This window comes from Atractosteus spatula, chromosome 5 (genome assembly GCF_055471065.1).
Source record: "Atractosteus spatula isolate fAtrSpa1 chromosome 5, fAtrSpa1.hap1, whole genome shotgun sequence".
Taxonomy (NCBI): Eukaryota; Metazoa; Chordata; class Actinopteri; order Semionotiformes; family Lepisosteidae; genus Atractosteus; species Atractosteus spatula.
Window position 1 is genome coordinate 36,849,582 of NC_142710.1, and position 23,832 is coordinate 36,873,413.

At 36.9% G+C, this 23,832-nt stretch overlaps 1 protein-coding gene across 1 annotated transcript in view; it reads right to left on the bottom strand.

The window, feature by feature from the left end:
• Positions 1 to 23,832, bottom strand: part of entpd1 (ectonucleoside triphosphate diphosphohydrolase 1) — a 34,791-nt gene that overhangs the window by 2,778 nt on the left and 8,181 nt on the right. Inside the window, exons 2-9 of the mRNA XM_088916571.1 lie at positions 10,994 to 11,118; positions 9,027 to 9,144; positions 6,776 to 6,926; positions 5,505 to 5,664; positions 3,184 to 3,399; positions 2,406 to 2,657; positions 2,075 to 2,182; positions 873 to 1,010 (exon numbers count right to left, since the gene is read on the bottom strand). Coding sequence (XP_088772697.1) covers positions 873 to 1,010; positions 2,075 to 2,182; positions 2,406 to 2,657; positions 3,184 to 3,399; positions 5,505 to 5,664; positions 6,776 to 6,926; positions 9,027 to 9,144; positions 10,994 to 11,118 — 1,268 coding nt within the window. The remainder of the gene's footprint in view (positions 1 to 872; positions 1,011 to 2,074; positions 2,183 to 2,405; positions 2,658 to 3,183; positions 3,400 to 5,504; positions 5,665 to 6,775; positions 6,927 to 9,026; positions 9,145 to 10,993; positions 11,119 to 23,832) is intronic.

Genomic DNA, 23,832 nt, shown 5'->3' on the forward strand with positions numbered 1-23,832 from the left:
TTCAAGAATCTCTCTCTCATTCCAAAGTGCTTAAATGACCAGGAAACATTTAATCAAGGAATTTATGAAGCTGCTAAGACTACTTATTATGGATCTGTTTGCTGTGACATTTCCACCGTTTTGTGTACGTTATTGATAGCCAATTAGGAGCAGTTTAGAAAGCAACAAGAAAACTTTTTGTAGGCTACAAAAATGTTCTACATTTCTTGGACAAAGCATTTCTGAAACGAAGACCGGAGTGCAGAAAATAAATAAAATTAATCCATTGCTTGAATTAAAGATTAAATAATTTTGACTCATTTAGAGTTGAGCTGGAGCAAAGCATGGGGCTCCACCATGGTCAGCAGTAATCGTGACGAACTGCAGGAATTGACCGAGAACAGAAGTGAGGTTGGAGTTTGTATGTGAAGTCAGTAGAGGTACTGTACTGTATATGAGCAGCTGGAAAAGAGAGAAAGGGCTGAATGTGGTGTCAGCAAAGCCTCATTCTAAAAATTGCATTTTACCCCTTTAATTTTTTTAAGCTGTTTGCTAATAAAATCTTGTCCTTCATCCCTCTCAGTAAGTGTACAGGGATGTTTTTCTTTAAGAGTGAAACTGCTTCCTACTGTCCCCTCACATGTGAAAAGCCCTATGGTAGTCAAGAAGTTGAGACTCAGCCTTAGTCGGCCCATGAGCAAGCCTCCTGAATCTGTATAATCTCTCTATTGTGCCTCTTTGTGTGTCAATTACCTTGAAGCATATCATGAGGTACTTGTATTTCACTTACTGGAAATTTCAGATATTTGTTTTGGAAATAAGTTACATAAAACAGGTCAATTGCAAAACTTTATATTTAAGAACAGAGCCAAGTCATCCTGGAATTACTTTACCTTTTTGATGAATGCAATGTTGTTCCAGTTCTCTGAGGTAAAATTGTAGCCCTCTTCAAGCAGTGTTAAAATGTAGGTCCCTGAGAAGCAGTATTCTTCAAGGTATTTATCTTTAATCTTTGGGTAGTTCTGTTTTACCTGAGGAAAACAGAGAATTACGCTACATTCTGCAGATCAAATCTAAAGTTAGGCTATGCAAGCTAGGGAGATAAGAGAACCAGTTATGTTGAGTAGTTTTATGTGCAAGTATTCAATATGCTTAACTGCTTCAAATGTAGCACCTCTACAGTTTGCGTCCTTCAGAAAAAAGTAAGTGGAATAAAGTGAACAGAGTGTGGACGTGTGTATATTGTGTACATCTTTGCAACGCATCAAACATTACCAGTTTCAACAGATTCAAAAACAGATGCAGGGATAACAGTAAAAGGGAAAAATGTAGGTCTGTTCTTCTTAAGGTGCTACTGATAAAGGAAAATGTTTTCAGCTATTAGTTCCTCATTCAGGTAGAGAATACTGTATTTAGAATAAAGAAAATGAAAAGGTAAATTCTTATACGGTATGGTACATAATATGGCGAGGCTTCTAGTTCATTATTTGTCTGTCCAAAATCCATTTGACAGAGAAAATTAAAAGGTTTTCCAAATTTGAAAGGCGCTCCTGTGGCTCGTTCAGTAATGCTAACATCAATTGAGCTCTATAGTAGACTTCATTATTAGCTATGGCTAGGACTCCCAGGCAACAGGAGTGTCACTTTAGTAGAGCTGGCCTGGATGTCCTTGCTTGAGCATAAGGAATTGCACTTATAAGATGATTACCATTTGGTGGTTCCAGATAAAAAACAGAAATGATGACTGAATTATTGAAGTTGTCAAGGGCTGTTGTCAAACTGGACAAGGTAGAAATAATCCCAGGTCTTTTTTTGTGCTTTTAGGACACTTAACTCTTGTGAAAAGGACAGAACTTGTACAAGATGAACATAGTGGCACAACTCTACAAAAACATCTTTGGATGCGGTAAACCTACATTCACTTATGTTTCTTTCTTTTCTTTTTACAGTATATTCTCTAAAATCGAAGGTATAATTACATAAAAGATAGTGTTGGATTTCATGAATGACTAAAGCCCTTTATCTGCATAGAAAAAAGCCTTTTCAAAAGATCTCTTATCACTATTAATGCAATCAGTAGAGTTTTAACACTTACATCTTTCCAGGATAAGGAACAGTACGCTGCCAGTTTCTCTTTGGCTCCCTCCAGTGTAGTAGTGGTCAGGTTTAAGAAGTTCATCACAAAATAAAATGCAGAAAAGGCCTGTTGACATGAAAGTGATAAGGAGTTTTGCAGCAAACGACATGTGAAATATATGGCCAACACAATCAAATATTCAGAATTTCCAATTATTCATATACAAGACATTTTCTGTTGGTCACCAGTGGGCAGGTGTGTTATTATGATACATTATATGTTGTTGTGATAGTAGCAATAGTGCTACTAAAATACATTCCCACTCCTGAGAGTTCAGTAAACTTCTCACCCCAAAACTTCCTTGCAGCTGAGGCTGGTAGATGCCATTGAAAGAGCAGCTTGGCCACCGACATCCTGTGAAATTGAAGATCTTCCTGATGCTCTCCTGGCATTGTGTAGCATTTCCTGTTCCACGATGAAAGAAATGAGAGATGTTTCTCCGTGTTGAGACGCAGGGGCTGCTGTAGATGTTGCTCAAAGACATGTTTTTGGTGTATCCTTTGTTGAAGCAGGGGTTTACCAGGACGTTGTCATCTTTTTCCTGAGATTAGAGCAGAATAATTGGAGAAATCAAACCATTTAAAAAAGATTTTTTAGAAGGCTGCACCACATTTGACCAGCTGATATAATCGTCATAACTTCAGAACAAAGTGATTGTTGTTTTCCCGTGTCATACCATCTCTCACTGAAGGAGTAACATTTATCAGCAATTAATGTACACTGTCATTTTCGCTGTTGAGAGAACTAGTATTGCTCCAGCCAAACTAACGAAATATTTGGGCTATTATCCTTTATTTCTTCTGAACACAAAGAACAAAACACTTTTCATGTAATGAACCAAAGAGAAGTACAGGACAATCGGAATTGATTAATCCTTCAGGTACATTCTGTGCAGAATTGAAGTACAAATTGTACTTCAGGTCAACATTAAATAAACACTTGTATCAATGCACAATGATCTCTGGAGGTTTTTCTATAGACATTTTACTGAAGAGATGCATCACTATAAATATTTGTATCATTCATAGACCTGCTTCACGAGAAGCTGTACTCTGATGTAAGCTTACCTGCAGCTGTTCAGCCAGTACAACCTTGAGGGCCTGATCCTTGCCGTAGCAGAGAAAGCTGTGCGTATACACCTTGTAATCATTTCCATACAGGCGAAAGTCTAAGGCATTGTCTTTGGACACAACTTCCTCGTGGGGAACAAAGGTGATCTGAGTGGAGGCCCCACCAAGATCCAGAGCTCCCATAGTACTTGGAGTTTGGAAGAACTGCCACGCCTGAGGAGACAGACCAGCAAGTTTAAGTTCAATCCATCCCATGAGTGTAGGAAGGCATTATCGTTTGGTCAGTTTCCTCTCTAGAAAGAAAAATTCCCTTAGTCAATGCTGTCATGGTAAAAGTGCCTCCCACGACATTTAGAATTAACTTTGTAGTTCAGGCTTTCTAAGTTTAATCTCAATCCCCCATTATCTTAACTGAGCAAGTATTTCATTAGTATTCATCTTGTTTTGTAGTTGAACTGCCTGATGCCTAGAATATGCTACAATTCTGTAATGGACAAACTGAGCTTCCCTCTACCTGCAAAAAGTACTTTTGGATTCTTCAGGATGTTCTATAAGTAAGCAATCGAGACGTACAACAGTGTTACATTTTTGTGGTGTTCTCAGTTGTTTAAGTGTTTCAGTTATTGTCCAAAATCTATTTCCAAGAACAATGCCTGCATTGTAAAATTAATGGTCAATACAAAATGTGTCAAATGTTAATTTGACATAATTCATAAAACTGGAACATGTTAAGTACAGGCTCCATACTCTTTATAGAAAAGAGAAACATTAAATCAACTTTGCAAAAGGGAGTTTAGCAATTCCTACAGCATACAGTATTATTTCCCTGTTTTCTACAGCCCAAGTCCAGAATTCATTGCCACTTTACTTGAGTAAAGTAGGCTTGTAAAAGGTGACTATCTGTATTGTTGAGCTCAAAAGGGCATTTTATGAATTTCACATACAGTTTCACAAAGACTATTATGCTGCTATTCCACCCCCCACCAAAAAAAATGTTTAAATTTTATTTGAAACTAAATGAATGGGGCTACTGAAATATTCAACATAAAAAGTCTGTCTTTCAACTCTGAATCTAGGGTACATCTGTTTTAGAATCTGCATTACTGTTAAAGTAGTTTTTGTACAAAATTGTTTGTATAAAGTCTGCTGACCTTTGTGTTTAATCAATAAATGTATTTATCTAAATGTACTAGTACAAAAATAAGTATGAAGATCATTTTAGGTATCGATAATATATATTTTCCTATTAACCGGGTTCTAGATTCCGATGAAAAAAAATACTGGCCAGAATAATTAACCTACCAATATGTTTATGGTCAGTGGAAGTAATCTGGAACATCTGATGGAAACCCATTTGAACCCCAGGTCCAGAATTGAACTCTGGGACCCAGCACTGCAAGGCAACAAATGCTAACCATTGTGCCACCATGCCACCCTCCACGTTCTTAATCCATCCATCCATCCATCTTCTAACCACTTCATCCTGTTCAGGGTCACAGGGGAGCTGGAGCCTAACTTGGCAAGGTGGAAACAGCCTGGATGGGACATCAGTCCATCACAGGGCTACAGTATTAATGTACTCATTTAGTAAAATGCCTAGATGAGACTTACCTGTACAACCCCTAAACTAAAGAACTGCCATTTATTATTAATGGACTTTTTTGGATTTACACCTTATTTCAAGTGTAAAAAGATGCAGCGTACATGTTGCCTTGTAAGAAACAAGAAAAACCAGAAGGGAAACTGACATGGAAAGCAAAACACAAGCATAAACGAAAGGAGAAAGTCAAGAAAAAAGGGAGGCGGAAAGAAAGGGAACGTGAAGAGAATGTGAATGTGGCCAGCATGTGAGCAGGAAAGAGAAAGCAGGAAAAAGACAGAAAGGAGGGCAGGCAGAGGGCGGTCTAATACAATTAGAGTTAAGGAACAACTCAAGAAGAAGGGACGGCAAGCCAGCTTTTACAACCTTTAATGTTGTAAGGAAACATGCGTTTGAAGTTGCCTTAAAACTATGGATTTGTTTCACATTTTCTCCAAGGAACACACTAAATTGTGTTTTTCTTCTTTGTCTACTTTTTAGAGTGGACTGAACCTCTGTTTGCTCTTACACACATGTACTGTATGAGAGGCACTGTAAGCAATAGCATCTGTTGCATTTCTAACACTTACATAACTCTCTAAAATGGACTGTGGAACTGTGTAGGCTTGTGGTCTTTTGTCTGTTGTAAACATTTTACGCAGCTGATTCTTTTGACACACCAACATCGCAGGGTTCTTAAGAAAGCATGCGGTCCTTCTTATAAAGGCATATGAAGCACCTGTTTGAATTTTTCGCTCAGGTAGTTCACAGTTATCCACCCATAAGCCCCCTCCTCCTGGCCTGTGATGATCCGTGCCCCATGGTACTGGAAGGGGTAGGACTGGAGGGATTGTGCAACAGATGAGAGCACTTTGTCTGAGGCAGATGAATTTTCTTTTCTGCAAGAGAAAACAGAGCAAAACTCATTGCACCAGACTTATCTCTGTATCCACTTCAGATGATTAGACTTGACGAGTTGCAGTTGCACTATGTACTATAGACATGACTGACTGCTGCTCAGGTCTCTCTGAAAAGAATCTCCATTGTTTTGATGACTAGCACTGGGCTGAGTGATTCTGAGACAAAGGAAAACTACTAGGCTGGTAATTCAAGGTGCACAATATGCTGTTTAGCGTTTTTCTTATTGAATATTAGCAGAATACTGTATATTCATATGTGCACGTCATTTCCTCTTTTTGTCTTGGTCTGGAGTAAATATGCTGCTTTTTTGTGAATGTTAAGAAGGAGTGATGGTCTCAAGATACTGTAATTTTTCAGGCGATACACCTGTGATTCAAGGAAAGACTTCATGAAGCAAGTGTGCTAATGGTACAAAAGGCTCTCCAGTGTAGTGAAGGAGGAAGCTTCTTAACCCCAAGGGAAGGAAAGATTGATTTGTGGCTCCAAAATGGGTTAACAAGTAGCATGGGTGTGTGTGATGTGGATTCAGGCAACAGATGTCTGCCTGTGTTCTTCACCACCTATTAGATATTTACTTTTTCATTTACTATTCCTTTGTTTTTATATCACAGAAAACATCTTTGTACTCAGGTGAGCTCCCACTGAAACATGGCATATTTCTTAGCCTTTCAGACACCTTTTTTGACTGACAATGATTTTTGGGGTTTTATGTAGATCTTAGTCTGTTTTACATAGCATGTAACCATAGTAACTTACAAATATACAGTATGCAAATTCATAAATATAATAAATACTGTATAGGGTATGTTTGTTCATTCAGCACTGTAAGACCTTAAAATATATATCACATCTGAATATTTTTCTTTGGCATACTTCTACATTTTCATATACAATAGCACATCTCATCCACTGCAAAGCCATATTTTGGGTTTGTGACATTTTCCTGATAGATAGGAAATGGGCTTGCACACGTTTCCTTTCTTTTAACATGCTTCCATCAAAGAGGGATTCTGCTAAATGAGTACATCAGAGTGAACTGGAGTACTTTCTAGGCCAACATCTGGAAGTTGATAGTGGGAAATAAAATACCTGAGCAACCTCATGCCTGCCGTGGCTCCTAGATAAACTGGTGTTTCGTTGTGTCTTCTTTCTGGTATTTTTACTTTTGCCTCATTCATACATTCTTGAAGAGATGCTCCTGCTCTCTTTGGGTCTGCACTGTAGCTGGAGATACCTGGGCCTGTGTGATGGGGCAAAGACGGAGACAGTGAGTAGGTTATCTCACTGTCTCTTTCTACATCAGAAACTAGGACTCATGTTTTTGGACAGCAATATCTATACCAGGACAGAACAAGCAGAACTCAAAATACATTTCTATAAGCTTTAGACCACTATGCTCATTTTAAATCATGACTATTTTATGTTGTGTGTTTTATGCTAAGACAGTATAAGTATTTTAACATTTGTATTTGTGTTGTTGTTAAATGTCATGCAATGCAAAGGGTTATTTTATATAATATACCATTATGTTCACATTAAACATGTACCTTTTTTTAAGGATTAAGATAGGAAGGCACCAGGACTACTCTGGTTGGAGGGAACTGATAATCCCACATGGAGACCGGACTCCACATATGGATAATTTAAACTAGCCAATTGAATCTACTCTACATGTTTTTGGGAGACAGGAGAAAACTAGAGGTCAAGTAATAATTTCCTGGAGGACCACATAATTCAACATCATAATGGTGGCACAGCTGTTAGCATTGGTGCCTCACAGCACTGGCACCCCTGGATCAGTTCCAGACCTGTGGAGGTCATATGTTCTCCAAGTGTTTGGACGAGTTTCTTTTGGGTTCTCCAGTTTCCTTCCACAGCCCAAAAACATACTGGTGGGTAACTGACTTCTGGAAGAACTGGCCTGCGTGTCTGTTTCTGCCATTAGAACCTAGACTAGTTTGAGAATAGGAAAAAATAATCTAAATTAGTTATGTATTTTAGTTTCTCGTTAAATATATCCTTTATCAGTAAGCCTCTTTTTCCTAGTCGGAACTGCAGCTTTCTTTACAAAATATTGAAAAAAATATTTAATAGGTTCATTTGAGCCAATATAAGAAATAAAATTAAGGTGGAATGAAAATAGAGCAGTGAAAAAAGAAATGAGTCTGACTCCGACATTGACTAATGGCTGTGCAGATATCCCTCAAGAAATATTTTGAGACAGAAAAATTTAAGAAATGCAGAATAATCTGTCTGTATTATATTCCAACTCAGTGTCACTACTACAGTTTTGGCTATAAATTACAATTTACAACAGTTCTTCCAGCTGTAAAAGCTTTCAATTTAGAGTTTGAATTTTACCTTAGTTTCAACTCCCCACAACTTATATTGAATTCCTCCACTATTCACTTTTCTATGCTTAATTGTTTGAAGTAGTTTTAATAGGACACAGTATGCATTTAATGCCAGTAAAACATTCCCTACTCTTTTACCTAAGTGCAGAGTTGATCAAAGAAACATTTATATTTTTAAGCCTTTAAAAGATATGCTTTGGGGTAAATGCTTAAATTACAAAAGAGTATTGTTGAGATTTGTAAGGAGAGCGCTAATTAAATTTTCATTTCAAGCGAAAGGAACAAAAATAATACTGAGTTGTATTCACTTGATTTAATTACAAATGCCCCTATTGGAAAGGGATTAATTCCAGTGTTCACTTGCAAAATCCATAAGGTTCCAATACATCATTATTGTACTTTTAAGTACTTATAAATTTCATACAAATGGGGCATTAGATTTTTTTTAGCATGCAATAAAAAATGAAAAAATGAAAGTAAGGAAATGGCACAACACATCCATGTGCATATCTTTTTTTAACACTACATACTATGTGTACAATCCTGCATTACAATACATTAAAATTGTATCATATCAAAATAAGAACTAGTTCCAACACTGAAATTCAAACAAATAAAAAGTGTTAATGCAAAAGCATAACTTTATACAATGTTATTTGTTTCATACATATAATGTCTTAGCAACTTTTATTATAATTTTAATATGACTTTAAGAAAGGGCAGTATTGTTTGCTTTGATATGTGTTTGTGGATGATCAGTATCATTAGTGACAAAATTAAAAAATGTCCATGATGCTTGTCGTTTTATTACTGTATTATACTAACAAAACTGTCAATGTGTATAGGAAGAACTCTTAAATAGCTAGGAATGTCAGACTGTCTCTAACCCTGGATGAAATTGTTGTGTTTTAAGAAACCATGCAGGTTTGTGCTTTCAGAAAGATCTTCTGGCCCAGGAAATCCATTTCTTAACAGTCTGGCTATACCTTGTACATGACAGACGTGTAGCTGTTTAACCACTCCTGTGTCATTCTGTTTCTCCGCTGGCCACTCATAGATGTACAAGGAAGTGTGAGAAGATCCAGCATCCAAGACAATACCATACTAAGGAAGGACAGAGAAAAGAGTAAACATTTATCCCAACTGTCAGAACCACAGCTGCACACTTTCACAAAGCAGAGTCAATTAAACATTTGTCTGTTCATGCTGTCATACAAGGAGTTGGCTGAGTCTAAGATAGTGCCAGAGATAAGAGTTAGGAGACTTCAGAGAGTCAGGTTTGACACAAACCATGCTTAACAATTTATTGCCACTTTATTCCCCTGTCTAAGACCCATTTACAACAAGCCTTTTTCCTGTTAACACTCAACTACAGCTTTCCATTCACAGTAAAACTACAGTATGTTAACTATTGTAACAACTATTTAAGTGTCTTTAAGAATGCAGATAGGATTGGTAACACCTGGATATTGTCAACATTTCTAGTTCTTGGGGCCTTCAAAGCAAGGAGATGTTTTGCTGCAATGTTCGGCCCAAGATTCACAGATCCAAGCAATTGTAAAATTAACCTTGGTTTACCTTAGCTGATTAAGTTCCTGGTAAATGATTAAGAGTGGCATCAACAGTCTAGGGACACTGAATAAAACAGGCAGGTACAGAGAGAAATAGACAAGCAAGAGACAGGAGGGACGACGAGGGACAGCAAGTCAGAAGGCGAGAAGTCCTTATCCAGATCATCTAGAAAGACCAGAGTGAAGCTGACTATTTGTACCTTGTTAAGAGAAATTTCTCTTCTGTTGTTGTTAGAAACTTTGACTTCTTGTATAAAGAACCCCTCAGTTAAAACTGCCCTCTCCTGGGTAGTGGGTGGATTTTTTAGCATAGCAAGATTGGTTCCTATTAATTTTGTAGCATCCACATTTACATAAGAGATATAACCGTAGGTCATACTCTGTTTAGTTTAGAAGGCAGCTTTCTTTTCTTTTGGCCTTTGTAAGCATTATATAAGAGCTGAATACTTGGTAGCAGTCTGGGGTTTTTCTGTGTGGTCAAGACATAGGCTTCTGAACACCTTGCTAGTAATTTGTGTAACTTGTGTATTGCATATTTTTGTTTATAAATATTTGTTTAACCCAGTGTGCCTGAATTACTCTTCTCACCAAAGCTGTGCCAGAGATCAAAGAACTCAAGTGTCTTTGATTATACCAACCGCTATGATATATACTTGGCAAAATCATTTATAAATTATGATTTACTTATTGATTAACCCACTCAGCCTGTCTGATATTTCTCTTTTGTTAACCTTCTATTTGTATCACTATACAGTATAATGCTTATAAAGCCCAAGGTCACGTAAAAAAGTAGTGACTAAGGAGATAATGATCATATAGAAGGAGCTGTAAAATTATATCTTATTTGTTGTTCAGTCCAATAGTGCACAGAGAAAATGTACATAACAACTATGATATACTGTAGACCTAATAAAATTATTCAGACTTCTACATATTTTGGTGAAATTTTATGCCCACTTAGAGTATTTTTTTATAACTTGAAGGTGCTGTACTGGGAGATACTCCTTGCTTAGTGTGGGTGCTACTGTAACAGATGATATTCATATCCGAGATAAAGCTTTCCTTGAGCAACTGCTACATTAGTCTGCTCATATTGTTAAGGCCGTTTACCACACAGGCCTGTGAGGCACCCAGGACGCTAGGCAGTAACCTACTCCTGCCCATTGATCTGCCAATATATTATTTATATTATATATATATAATTTTGTTTTAAATCCTTGCCTACAGTATATTATAACCCCAGACATGAGATGGAGAAGCTGTTTGAAAGATCTGGTGTCATATACATTAGAAGGCATTGTTGAAATGCAAAACTCATTGCAAAGAGAACATTTTTGGAAATAAGCTGCAGCCATGCTACATCAGTGAGACTAAGAGATTACCTTAAACTTCTTGGGAAGAGGCTTGTTCTGTACCACAGCTGTAGTCACTAAAGCGATGATTCCCAGAGCAATGAAGACAGCAAGAGCAATAACCCATGGTGAGTGCCAGGGGTTCTTCTTCATTTCTAGAAGTCGCAAAAGGGGGACAAATGAATGTTGGTATTAGATGAAAGGCTTTAAGTAGTGCAGATTATTTGGGTTGATTTTACATTGTGGTCAAGTATCATTTTGTCTGCATAGATAGTAGATTGTTAAACATTTTAAGTAAGAACATCTAACGTTTCATGTTCTTACATACAGGTAGCAAAAGTATCAAATTAAGTGTTATGTATTGTAGCTTATTACCAAGATATAGGGAAACTTACTCAATACAAAATCCCTACTGCATCAACGCATAGCAATATATTTATATAGGAACAAGTAATAGGTTTATTCCATGCTGAAAGGAGAAGAAAGAAAAAGTTTTGGCTGTGGAGCATTCTTCGGGTGTCTCTACCCACCTGATATATTTATGTATGTTGAGATGGAGATAACGACGGATCATATCTTTTATCATAATGGTGGTAAACATTTTATCAGAATGGTATAATTTGTAGTTAAAAGGTTTATCAAGAGTGTAATTAATTGTTGCATCTCTGACCTCTGCAAGACGTTCAGCTTTCAGGCCTGCATTCTAAAACCTTTAAAACCTGTCTTGACTGCTCCAGTACTATTCAGATGGAATATTTACCCATTTGAGACTGAATTTGAAATATAAAAAAGAAAAATAGACAAAATCAGGAAGGCAACCCGGCAAACCCAAAACAAGTGCCTACATATCCTGCTCTAATTTCCAAAAAAGAGGAAAAGGATTTCCTTATAAATGACACTAAACACAGTAAATGTTTTCCAGACCACCTTTTTTGTAGTATTAGAACAGTATAAACTTTCTGATTTCTAAGAGTTTAAAACAATCTGTTTCAAAGGCACAATTCATGCAGGTTGAGAGGTTTTGAAATTCTCAGACTTCAATTGCTATTTTCACACAACCCATTCCCTGGAAATACGATTGTAAATAATGCATCTCCAGTATTACAGAATCCTCAATGAAGATCTATTATCAGCACTGTGACAGCAAAGCAGTGTGCTTGTGTCTGTTGGGGCCTCATATAAAAACAATTCTAAGTGCATCTTTCTGCACAGCCCATTTCTTATTAAAATATCACCCAATCTCAGAAAATTTAACAACAATCGGACTCGGGCTCTACGGAAAACGTGACCCAGAATGATGATAGACCAACAAGTTAATGGCCTCCCCACTGTTGTTTTTTTTTCCCTACCAAAGCTCCCCGACATAACACCACATACTGTAAATGCGTATTGGGAGTTAAGAAATGAAGACACTTAGTGAAAAAATATTCTCCTGAATTAGCTGGCATGGTTTTAAAATTTAAACAAATTAGTTTTAAGAACAAAAATAAAGGAAACTTAATCAAAGTCTACAGCAGAATTAAAAAAAAAACTAACTTCATCTGGCCAATATGCCGGCAGCAATCGTCTGAGGCTGAGCCTTGGGAAATAATCTAATACAATTACAGGGGCCAAGAAAAGAACTTCTAACATTGTCAGGTCTGTAAATTGCATTTTGCTTCTATTTCACCTTCCAAGAGCTCTCTTTCTGCCTCATTAGAAAGCCTCCCAAGGATTATGCAGTCTATTTTGGAATTCAATCGAATAAGCAGGATATATAAGAAACCTGTGAGAGCCATATCTACATACTGAAGCACACATCCTACACAGTGTGCCTTCCAATGGACTGACTAAAAGGATTTCCTGGCACGCTCTCTGCTTTGTAATTTAAAGTTTTCACTGGGCTATTAAAACTAGAAAATACATTAGTTGCATGCTTCCTGTTCATAAGGCTACTTTTTCCCAAAAGTAAAGTTCATGTAGCTTCCATCCAGATAACCAACTATCATAACAATAAATTAACTCCAGATGTGTTATTGTTAGTTCATGGATGTTCCAGTTTTTCAGTGTTTTTTGTTACTCTTTGGAGTTCTTGTGTGTCCTTTAGGACACAATTATCTCCTTTATTGATCAGGTGAGATGAATTGCAATGAACACATCCGCGGACACGGGTTATAAGAAAGGCAGATTGAAAAAGGATGGATAGAATAAGAACAAGGTTGTGCTTTTGCACTTGTTTTTAACGTTCCCCATGCTTCCTTGCTTTGTCATGTTGCACCATGAACCACTCAGAGCACTGCACCCAACCCACAATTACATGTGAAGATGACAAGTCACAGATTTCACAGCAAAGATCTAAATTTTGAAAATTAGGTGGAAACCTGCACTTGTCTGTCTAATGCTCCATTTTGGGGCCAACCTTTTCTAAATCTAGTATGGAAATGTAAACATCAATTAGCTCATTTCACAACAATAAAAAACACAACAGTTTTAAGTATCTTCTAACTCAGCTTTGTGTTTATAAAGTATGCAGTCATCGACAGCTATTACTCACATTCTCACAAGCCATAGAAATATTTTGCTTGCTCTTAAAAACACTAACCTCAAAAGATGTTCATTGCAATCTGATCAATCCAGTAGTCCTTGTACTTCACGAGAGAAACATTGTACAGTTTTGTTACATTCAGCAACTTACTGTAGTTTGCTGCTAGTAAAAGCAATACACAGAGCTTGACTTCCCACTTTTTGTCAATGTTAACCCTTTGCTTTCTTGACTAACTTGCTGGAAAAAAGGATACAGGATGCAAACAGCATATAATGTAATATGTTTAGATTTGCAGAAAGCTGTTAATAAACTGATAATAGTTCAGTATAAAAGATTAATTCTTAAATTTCAAGCAGCAGTCATCGCAGATAATACATATATATTGATTGAGAAATAGTCAATTGATAGGAAAAGGAGAGTACAGGCAGTATACCACAGGGATCTGTAACAGGACCACAGATTTTCCTAACTTACATCAATGATCTAGGAGCTGATATAGCTAGTAATCTAGTGAGGTCTGCAGATGATGCCCACCAGGTGGACTAGTGAACAGTATAGAAAAGGACATTTAAAAAACATTGGAAAGGACATTTTAGAAAGACAAGACAATTTAAACAATTTTCAAGACGGAGCAAATACTTGACAGATGATGTTTAATTTATATTAATTCAATACTACAAATAAAATAGGAAATACTGAGCTTGAAGGATCTATGAAAGACTCAGGTGTTCATGTTCACATAACTTTCGTCCTCTAGCCATTCTGGACAAACTTTAAAAAATAGGACACAATTAAAAGTAGAAAGCTTAAAGTGTGGGCTTTTACATTAAAACTGTACACTGTACAAGTAAACCATCTATTATACTGTAAATTCAGTTTGCATTTCTGGAATAAGTCCAAAGAAGAGAGTGCAGTGAAACATCCTGGCTTTAAAGATATGCATCAAACATTTAATCTCTATTTTATTAAAGAGAATAAATCGGAATCAACAGCAAAATATGAAACAAAAGGTCTCGAGCAGAATCTAGTGGCCCATGCATTTAAAACTGACAACAGGAGGCATCTTTACACATAGAGTTGTGGACGTCTGGAAAAAGCTACTCATCCATTTGCTTGATGCACATACTCTAGCTCCTTTCAAGAATCAACCGGATGAAATCCTCAGGTCAATAAGCTAATAGCAATCAACCTACATACTAGTGTGGGAAAACACTAGATGGGATTAACTTTTTTTGCTCATAAACGTCCTTATGTATACTGATGGAAAAAAGAAATGGAACATTTTATGGAATGAGAAAAGTACAGTTATAGCTTATGTACTTTCACAAAAAGTTGTCAATTTGTTTTTAGCCCTCTGACCAGCAATACAGCATGTGCAGTGAGGCATTGCAACTTGCCAATCACACAAAAGCTCGTTAGGAGCACTTTTACCCAATGAGGTCTAGGTGGAACCTGATCAGGTCACCTTTAAAAAGGCCTTAATTCAAAGCTTAGGTCACTGCAAGAAAAAGGCCACACTTAGTCAGTTTTCTGTGCATTCCATAATGCCTTGAATGTCACCAGAAGCAAGGCAACCACTGTGTCCGACTGCAGAGAAGGTTCAAGCAGACCAGCAGGACAGATGACTATCCAAGATCCGGTTGCCCTCGAGTGACCACACCAGAGCAGGACCGACACATCAGACTGGTCCATCTGAGAGATTACCTTTATCTAATCATACAGGGGAAAAAGTATTTGTAGCCTGCTCTCTTGTAAACAAGTGAAATGTTAAACGGTTGGTTAAAAGCACAATTTTACTATACACGCTAAAAAGGAAAAGAACAAATTTACATACCGTATGAAGTGGAAAAACTAGGTGTGTTAATACTATGAGAAACAGGAAACAGTTAAATGTACCTAATGCACATATGACTCATACTGTCCAGCAGGAATAAATTATGGCTAAGAAGCTGTTTTTAAACTAGTTTATACAAACCACTGAGAAAGACAGCTCATGTTTACAATATGTTTAGGCACAGATGTCTGATATGATTCAGTGTACAACCTGACCTAAGTCCTTCAGGAAATCCAGTTTTTCAAACTTGAGTGCTGCAGTTCAGAATAATTAACAATACCAAGTTTTCTGGAAAAACATGCCAGCAGGATTCCAAACAAAGAAAAAACGATCATACAAAATGAATATTTTGTTCTTTAGTATAAAACCTAATGTTACAGCATTGCAAACCAAAATGGAAATGTCCCAGTTATTTTTGTAGATGTCTTTAAGTATTAATTTACTGTCAATTACTATAATTACTAGAATTCGGTTTGGTCCAGGATAATTTGCAAAACAGAAAATTATTTACCTACCTCTTCAATAGCAGAGGAACAGTTCCTAAACATAATTCTGATAATGCAGAGTGATATTGTGTACATACAAATTAAGAAACAAGTATGCTTTCTTTGGAGGAAAGTTCACAAGTGTTTTTACTGGTATTTCTGCAAACACTAAGGCCAGCTAGCTTATTCTTGTTGCCACGGAAACAGAACAAATTTGTGCTCTGGAAACTATTTAAAGTAGTTCAGAAAAGGCTAAAGATTTTGTAATTTATTGCAATTCACTCAGACACAAGAAAACACAATCCCCATTCATCTCCTGAGAATTATTTTTTTTTCCCGGGGAAATAAAAGAAAAATGATCCTGATGGAAATATCTGTTGTGGAACTCCTTGTCTTATATTTACTTTAGAACTGCAAAGAGGAATTAATTTAGCCTTTTATGATGTCACTGTTAGACATTGGAATTCCCTGTGATCTTTTGGAACCCATTCTGCCAGAATTGGAACAGATGACCCTTTACATGCAAAAGAATGCATGGCTGAATTCATTGTTGATCGTGAAAGCATGAATTCTCATACCAAATAGCTTTCCCTGATCAGTTGCTAAGAAATAATCGGAGACTGACTTTGAATTTCATAGACAATTTCCACATTTTTGAAGCACAGCTTGTGTAGTCCTGTTCATTAGTGTTCAATGTGATAGGTTTTTTTACAAAAAGGAGAAACACCAAAATTGGAGACAAAAACGTTAGTGTCTTTAATTCAGAGAAAATATTGAAAAAATAATAATGCTTGTTAATACCTCATTCTCAATTATACCCATCAACAAGTGCTACATACTTAAAAAATAAATCATCCCTGTAAATACATGGTTACATTAAAGATGGAGGAGTATTTTCAAATGTGGATATTTACAGATTAGCTTTTGGGAATTCTTCACATTTCCCATAATAAAAACAGTCACTGTGGTGTGGTGTATATTCTCAAATGGGTAGTTACTGTGCTCTAAAAGAAATACAGCTTTCCTTGAGAGAGTTCTTACCCTGGAGGGGAGATGGGATTCCCCATACTCAATCTATGCTTGCCTAGGCCAGTCCCAAGCACCAGGGAACTCTGTTAAGAGCCCTTGACAATGAGCCCAGTGTGGTGTCAAGCTTTTCTACCCTAAGGGGAACCCTCTTGGAATGCATTCCAGATAGCAACAACCACCAAACACTGCAACAGCCCTACATTCTTTTGGCAGGAAAGGACAGGAAAGACCACCAGAGACTTTAGGGAATGGAAATTAATTGCACATGATAATTTAACTGTTTGTGAAGGAAAAAGGACCAGAGACTCCAGTTTAAAAAAAAAAAGAGAACTGCATATTACTGTATATCCCCTACTTCCTATGATACAGAATATAAACCAGAAACAGCAATGTACCCTTAAGTCTTTGATTTTGAGGCAGTCACTCTCAGAAGTATCTGTGCAAACATACTTCTAAATTAAATTATATACATATCACATTACCTAAGCTTTATAAATATCACTTGTTAGGAAATGTGTTCAAACAGAGGTTTTTACATTTATTACTTTTAACAAACTATTGAACAAACTCGTATATAATACAAGGCATTAACACCTGCACAGCAGCTGTTACTCACTGCACGTTATGCAGTGTTTTTACTAGCCCCTAACCATAATAAGAAGAGTAACTCCCAAACCCATGGAATTCCTTCACCCTAAATATAAGCCTTCAGAATAGCTGCTGATATTCGATTACCTATCATTTATCTGTTGTACTTTAAGAAAACGTCTTTTCATATGAAAGGATCCATATTTCCTTTAGCATTTCATAAGGAAATTCACCAAAGATGCAAACATGTGAGCTACCCCTGGATATCATGAGACAGTTGCATTGCCACCTCTTTGCTTGATTTGTAGTCGAGTCAGATCAGTACTTGAATGGAAAACTTCAGAGAAAACCCAGGTTGCTAATGTCAGTGGTGTGGGTGGACCACTAGGTGGCACTCTTCCTTCTAGACCAGAATGTTCAAACCAAACCTTTGGTATGTTGACTGGGGACAGTGTGCTGGAGGAGATGCTACCTTGTTTATCTGAGGTCTTGACTTTAATCATTAAAGATTTCACGTCACTGCTTATAAAAGTAGAAGTCCTCCCTGCATTTCTTCCTAAATTCTCAAGCAGGTTCTCCCTTCTCTACCCAATCTCTTGTATAATGGGGTTGCTGGGGCATAATAGCTCCATGGGTCTGTACTTCACTTCAGGGGTGGATATTGTGCATTGTATCCTTTGTGGTGAAAAGTATTACTTACAAAAGCAGTTAATTTAAACTAGACAGCTACATATTTGTAAAAAGGTGTTTAAATAATTCTGTTAATCATTGAACATCACAACATTGAGAACTCTTAAAACTGAGGCAGTACAAATATTGCTTCAATCCAGCATTCTTTCAAAGAGAAAGTTTTATTCTGCCACCATGTTTGCAAAATGAATATAAACCACCCATATCTCTAGGTGACATGCAATATATTAAATCACCATTAGATATAAAGTATTTCAGGTGGGTAGCTGCCTCAGCATGCATAGGCTGCAGAGGAACAAGTAATAGGTTCATTTCATGCTGAAAAGAGAAGAAAGAAAACACAATGTTTCAGCCATGGAGCCTTCTTCAGGTGTGAGAAAGATGGGGCAGGAGGCAAAGGTAATGTAGCACAGGAGAACAAAAGCTGGGAGAGGGGCAGGAGGCAGGAGCAGGGGACAGAGTGGCCAATCAGGAAGTGTAAAGTCAGAATACGTGAAGAGAGGTGTGAAATGAAACCTTCAATGAACAGAGAGAATTTAGAAAAGAAAATGAGTCTGTCATTGAGAGAAGGGGAAAGGTGTGATCCTGGCTGCAGGGTAATTTTAGTCTCGGTAGTCTTTCTGATGTAAGTGTTAAGAAAACACTCTTTGAGAACACAGATGAAGAGATTAGTGTGATTATGGCCGTCGGAGGTGAAATGAGAAACAATGGGTTTGGAGAGATTTTTAATCCTCACAGCCCTAACATGTTCTCTGAAGCGGTCTCCAAGTCTCCTTCCTGTTTCCCCCAATGTAGATGGCTGGGATATAAAGACTCCACGAATTACAATAACAGTTACAAATGAGAGGACAGCATTAGTTGGTTAATTAATCTGAGGATCTTTTCCGTTTCTTAAAAGGAACTCGTTTTCTGATGGGGCAACTTGGTGTGTACTCATAATGCATTGAGTAAAGTCTCTCCTATTTTCAGACTTAAAAAGTGTTTCCACTTGTGACCACTGACTAAGGCAAACTGCTGGACCTGGACAATCGCTTTGAAGATAGTTTTTTTTAAGACTTGAATCAGGTCTCTTGCCCTGTTCAAGGATAGAAAGATTCAGCTATAACCCTGCAAGTTTCCATTTTAACTTGAGCTTAGTTACTCAGTTGAAGCCTTAATTAAACTAAGTTGCTAAACTGGAAAATGTGCAAGTTGTTTTTTGCTTATGAGATGCATATAGAAAAAAAATGTCCGGTGTGTTTAATAGCTGAAAACTAAAATAGTTAAAATGAATACTATTATTAAGTGTTGAATGTTAGAACAGAGCTTGGCTGGAACAAAAACCATCACGTGGGTGGGTGGAGGTCTCCAGGACTGGTTATTGCAAACCCATGAACTGTGCTACCGGTCTTTGCCTTATTTGTGTATCAGACTCCTGGTAGAACTTGAACATGCATCTGACTTATTGAAGAATTGACAGAACCACCAAGCTACTTGCAAACTAGTAGTTGCAATAATAACCAGGATAGGAAAGCTGCATGTAGAACAGCTCCTTTCTATGAAATCAAATCCCTGTAGCACCAGGCGTCCACTCTAAGAAGCATCTTGTGCAATCTATTCCCTTACACTACATTTTAATTCTAAGGTTTGTAGGGAATATGAAGCCTTAAGAAAAAGAATCTGCAAAAGAAATACCATCTCTTTTCCCATCTTCAGTGACTATACAGAAAAGAACTGCAGGAGAATTTACTGTAGCGATGGCCTATACACAGTTTAGCAAGACATCTTAAAAATTGAATTCTGATAGCTTGGAGGCCACAATACATTTTCCAGTTTTATATTAAAGGACATTCTCTGTGCTGACTTCTTGCACTAAACACCTTTTTTTAGGCACGCTTAGCATGTCTGAACATCATACTGGTGACACCCTCAGACTTTTAATGTCTAGAATAATGATCTCATTTAGCAGAAAGCATTTTCCTTGGTTAACCACAGTAACTTGTTTACCATGTCATGCACAGATACCTACACAACATTTTAGTAGTAAGTGTCAGGTTTGAGAGTTATGGCTATAGATTTTGCACCTTGTCTATCTAAAGGCTGTTGGGGCTTTTTTTTAAACCACTGAAATGGAAAAAATATAAAACAGTTCATAGATACAGATATTTGCAGTTGCCAAATAAGATGGTAATATTCCTAAATGATTGCAATAAAAAGCTACAAAATTGTGTAGGTCTGTACTACACAATGAACAAAATTTCTTCATCCTAATATTATACATTTAACATGCAAAACAGTGTATCATTTTGTTCAAAATTGGAAAAAAAAATCAAGTGTTGAGTTCAGCAATAATCCATGAGTGTACTTCAAAGTATATTAAACCATATTTGCCTACACTGGGTGCATCTCTTCAGTTACAGTATATTACTTTTTCATATTACTAAATGAAGGAAAATGACAGTAAACCTCAATGTTTACATAAGACAGCACACATATGAGGAAAGAAAAAGTTAATTGCTACTGGCTGGGATTTTGTCGTTTTTTTACCTTTAGAACTTATATACACAGTATACACTTGTTAATTGGATGTCTAACATTTTATTTCAGGGTCATCATTCTCAGCAGCAGCAGACTTGATCTTCAAAGTCTTCTCTGGTGCAACTTGTGCAATGTACAGGCTCATCGCATTACAGCAGAATATTTATTTTGTTTCCTGACAACAAGACCGTCTTTCATGTTTGAGACTGCCTTCCCCAGAGGGAATGTTTTAGTCTTCTGTAATATTATACACAAAGAAGGCTTACAAGCTAGCAGATGCTTCAATGGTCAAGATGATGAATGAAAATCACCAGCTCAGGGTTCATGTTACTCTAAATGTCTGTATTTTCTTCATGTCCAGTGACCTCGATATACAATATCTGTATAAGGAAGCTAATATTGCCATTTCAAATGCATACAGGATGTTAGTATTTATCATTTGGACAGCCTTGTAAACAAAAATACAAAAAGCCAGAATACAATCCCCTTTGTCACAAAAGCAACACACTAATCTACAGAAACCAAGGCTGATATTACACAAAATTAATGTCTACAACTATTGTGGAAATGTTACTTTCTGAATCACAATGTTGCACAAGCAAAAAGCTGAATGAAAATATCCAATCCAACAAAAAATGTGATATCAGCTAACAGAGATAAAATACTTCAGTAAAAGGAATTGCAGATCACGGGTGGGGACCAGCAGGGATTACAAAGGTGACATCACTGCACACAGGGATTAGGATGGGACCTTCAGCTGCTCTTGGCTGTTTCATTACAGCACATCCGGCCAGAGACGGCTCAAACCTGTGTTCACCCAGCACTAATCATTTCAATGAACACAATGACTTCTCAGTCTGTTTGCCAATTTATGGCTGTATTAATTTTAAGTTATTAGTTGTTTGTGTAAAAATGCTGACAACCACACAACTTTTAATATTGTGGAATTTTATTGTGTTGGTGACAGAGCTGGGCCAGTGATAAATGAAACAGTGACTCAGATAAAATGAATTAGGCATTTTTCAATCTTTAATATTAGCATTATTCCAGCTTCTAAAGCAAGCAAGGGTAGACAGATGTTGCTATATGCAGAAAGACATACAGAAAGAATTAACACCTGTGGAACCAGCATGCAAATTAGGGAAATTAGGAATCTTTTTGTGAGTTTAAAAGTTATTATTCATCATTCAAAACCACAAAATTTACACAGTACATAAAAATGTACAATTATGTTGTACACATGTATGGACTTCTTTAGATCACAGAAATGCATTTTTAATATCTTTATACAAGGAGCTTGGAATATGTTGTTTATGATTAATAGCAAAGAATTGTGATTGATAAAATGCCATTTGCTGATTAATCCTATACAATCAGTTATCAAGGAGAATAAAGAAAACTAGCAGCACACACTTGGCACAGAGACTGAATTTCCTGTTGCTGAAGTTTTGAATTCTTTCAAGATGTGCCACTACATGAAAGAGCATGGATTTATTTTTAGCATATTAATACTGCAGAGGTCAGAGGTTACTCATTAGTATTCCAGATTTTCCATTCAAAATAAAAGTTCTGCTACCAAGAAACAAAAGGTGCAGCCTTTGGGATATCCAAAATTATAATTTTGAGGGACATCAAACTTTTGCACGGGATGGCACTAATAAGAGAACCTATCAATTTTTATCTAAATTAACCTATCCTATTCAAATGGCTCTGGTCATGTATTAATTCTAATTTACAATCTAACAACATGCAGTACTTCTGTAATGTGCTTACAACATCTAGCATTGTCAACAAATTTTACTAGCATGTGATAACAGTCTACAGAATTCTAGATTTTTTTAATTACTAACAATCTAATTAGCATTTGCCACAACTATTGACCAAATCTTACTAGCTTTATAAAATTTCAAAATGACAAATCTAAACTGCTCTTCCAAATATCACTTGTTGTGCATTAACTTTTTACCATGTTAACAGATTACTTCTCTGTGCTTTTATGATCATTCCCATCTGCCTTATAGTGCATTACTCAGCTTTTAGCATGGTATGCCACAGTACAAGAGCTTCCTTGCCTTCTATTGCCTATTGCTTTCTAATATGATCTCTTAAAGTAAGTGGAGAGTCTACCATTGAGCAATACAAAGAAAATTAACCAATTTCCACTTTCATGCAATGAGCACCAGCAGCAAAAGACGTTTAACCAAACCAAGTGTTACAGAGATAATAGCTTAATGAGTGAATACTCACTTTGTCTGTCCACAAAGGTGAATTTCCATTTTTGCTCCAACATGACACGTATAGATTTAATCATTGAACAACATGCAAAACTACATATTATACTTTTGAAAAATGTGCTTTGCTGCAGACAGAACTTGTTCAAGCTTTTTATGTAGGTTCCTTTTCTTCTTACATCAGAGCAGTAAGACTCACTTCATAGCTCAACATGGGTTTGCCTTATACCAGGATTATTAAGTGTTTCTTCTGGCTACAGCAACACGTGGCTGCAGAAAGAATTGATGCATGTGAAGACCTGTTTTAAACCTGCTAGCATTATGTCACACAAATTGTAACTTACTAGTAAAAATCAAATGCATTCATGTGTGGGGGGGGGGGGGGGGGGGAGCTGTTAAAAAGGGCTTTATAATTATGTATGGGAACACAGCAATATTGCTGTTATTGAGAACAGAGCTGCATCAGCATGCGTTGCTTGTAAAGGAGCAAGTAATAGTTTACTCCACAATGAAAAGTAGAAAAAAAGTTTGGTTGCTAAACCTTTTTGGGGTGTGGGGGCGAGAGAGGAAAGAAGCAAAGGTATAAAACATACAGTAGGAGAACAGAAGAACAGGGCAGGTTAGAAAGCATCCAAAACGCATAGATCTGGCAAGTCCAGTAGCTCTGTTTGCGATTAATTTCATTTTCGGTGTCAAATGCCAAGTTGCCGTTGATGAGGAACTTAAGAAATCTTAAGAAGTCCAGGTCCATTCTCAAGAACCCCAGTCATCCCAGTCACAAACTATTTTCTCTCCTACCGTCCGGTAAACGGTACCAAAGCATTCAGTCAAAGTCCAACAGATTACAGAACAGCTTCTACCTCCAGGCAATAAGACTGCTAAATAGCCAACATGCAGCTCCTTTAGCAAATTACATGGACATACAGTACAGTTTTCACTGTATTCTGCATACTGCACAACTTGGACATACT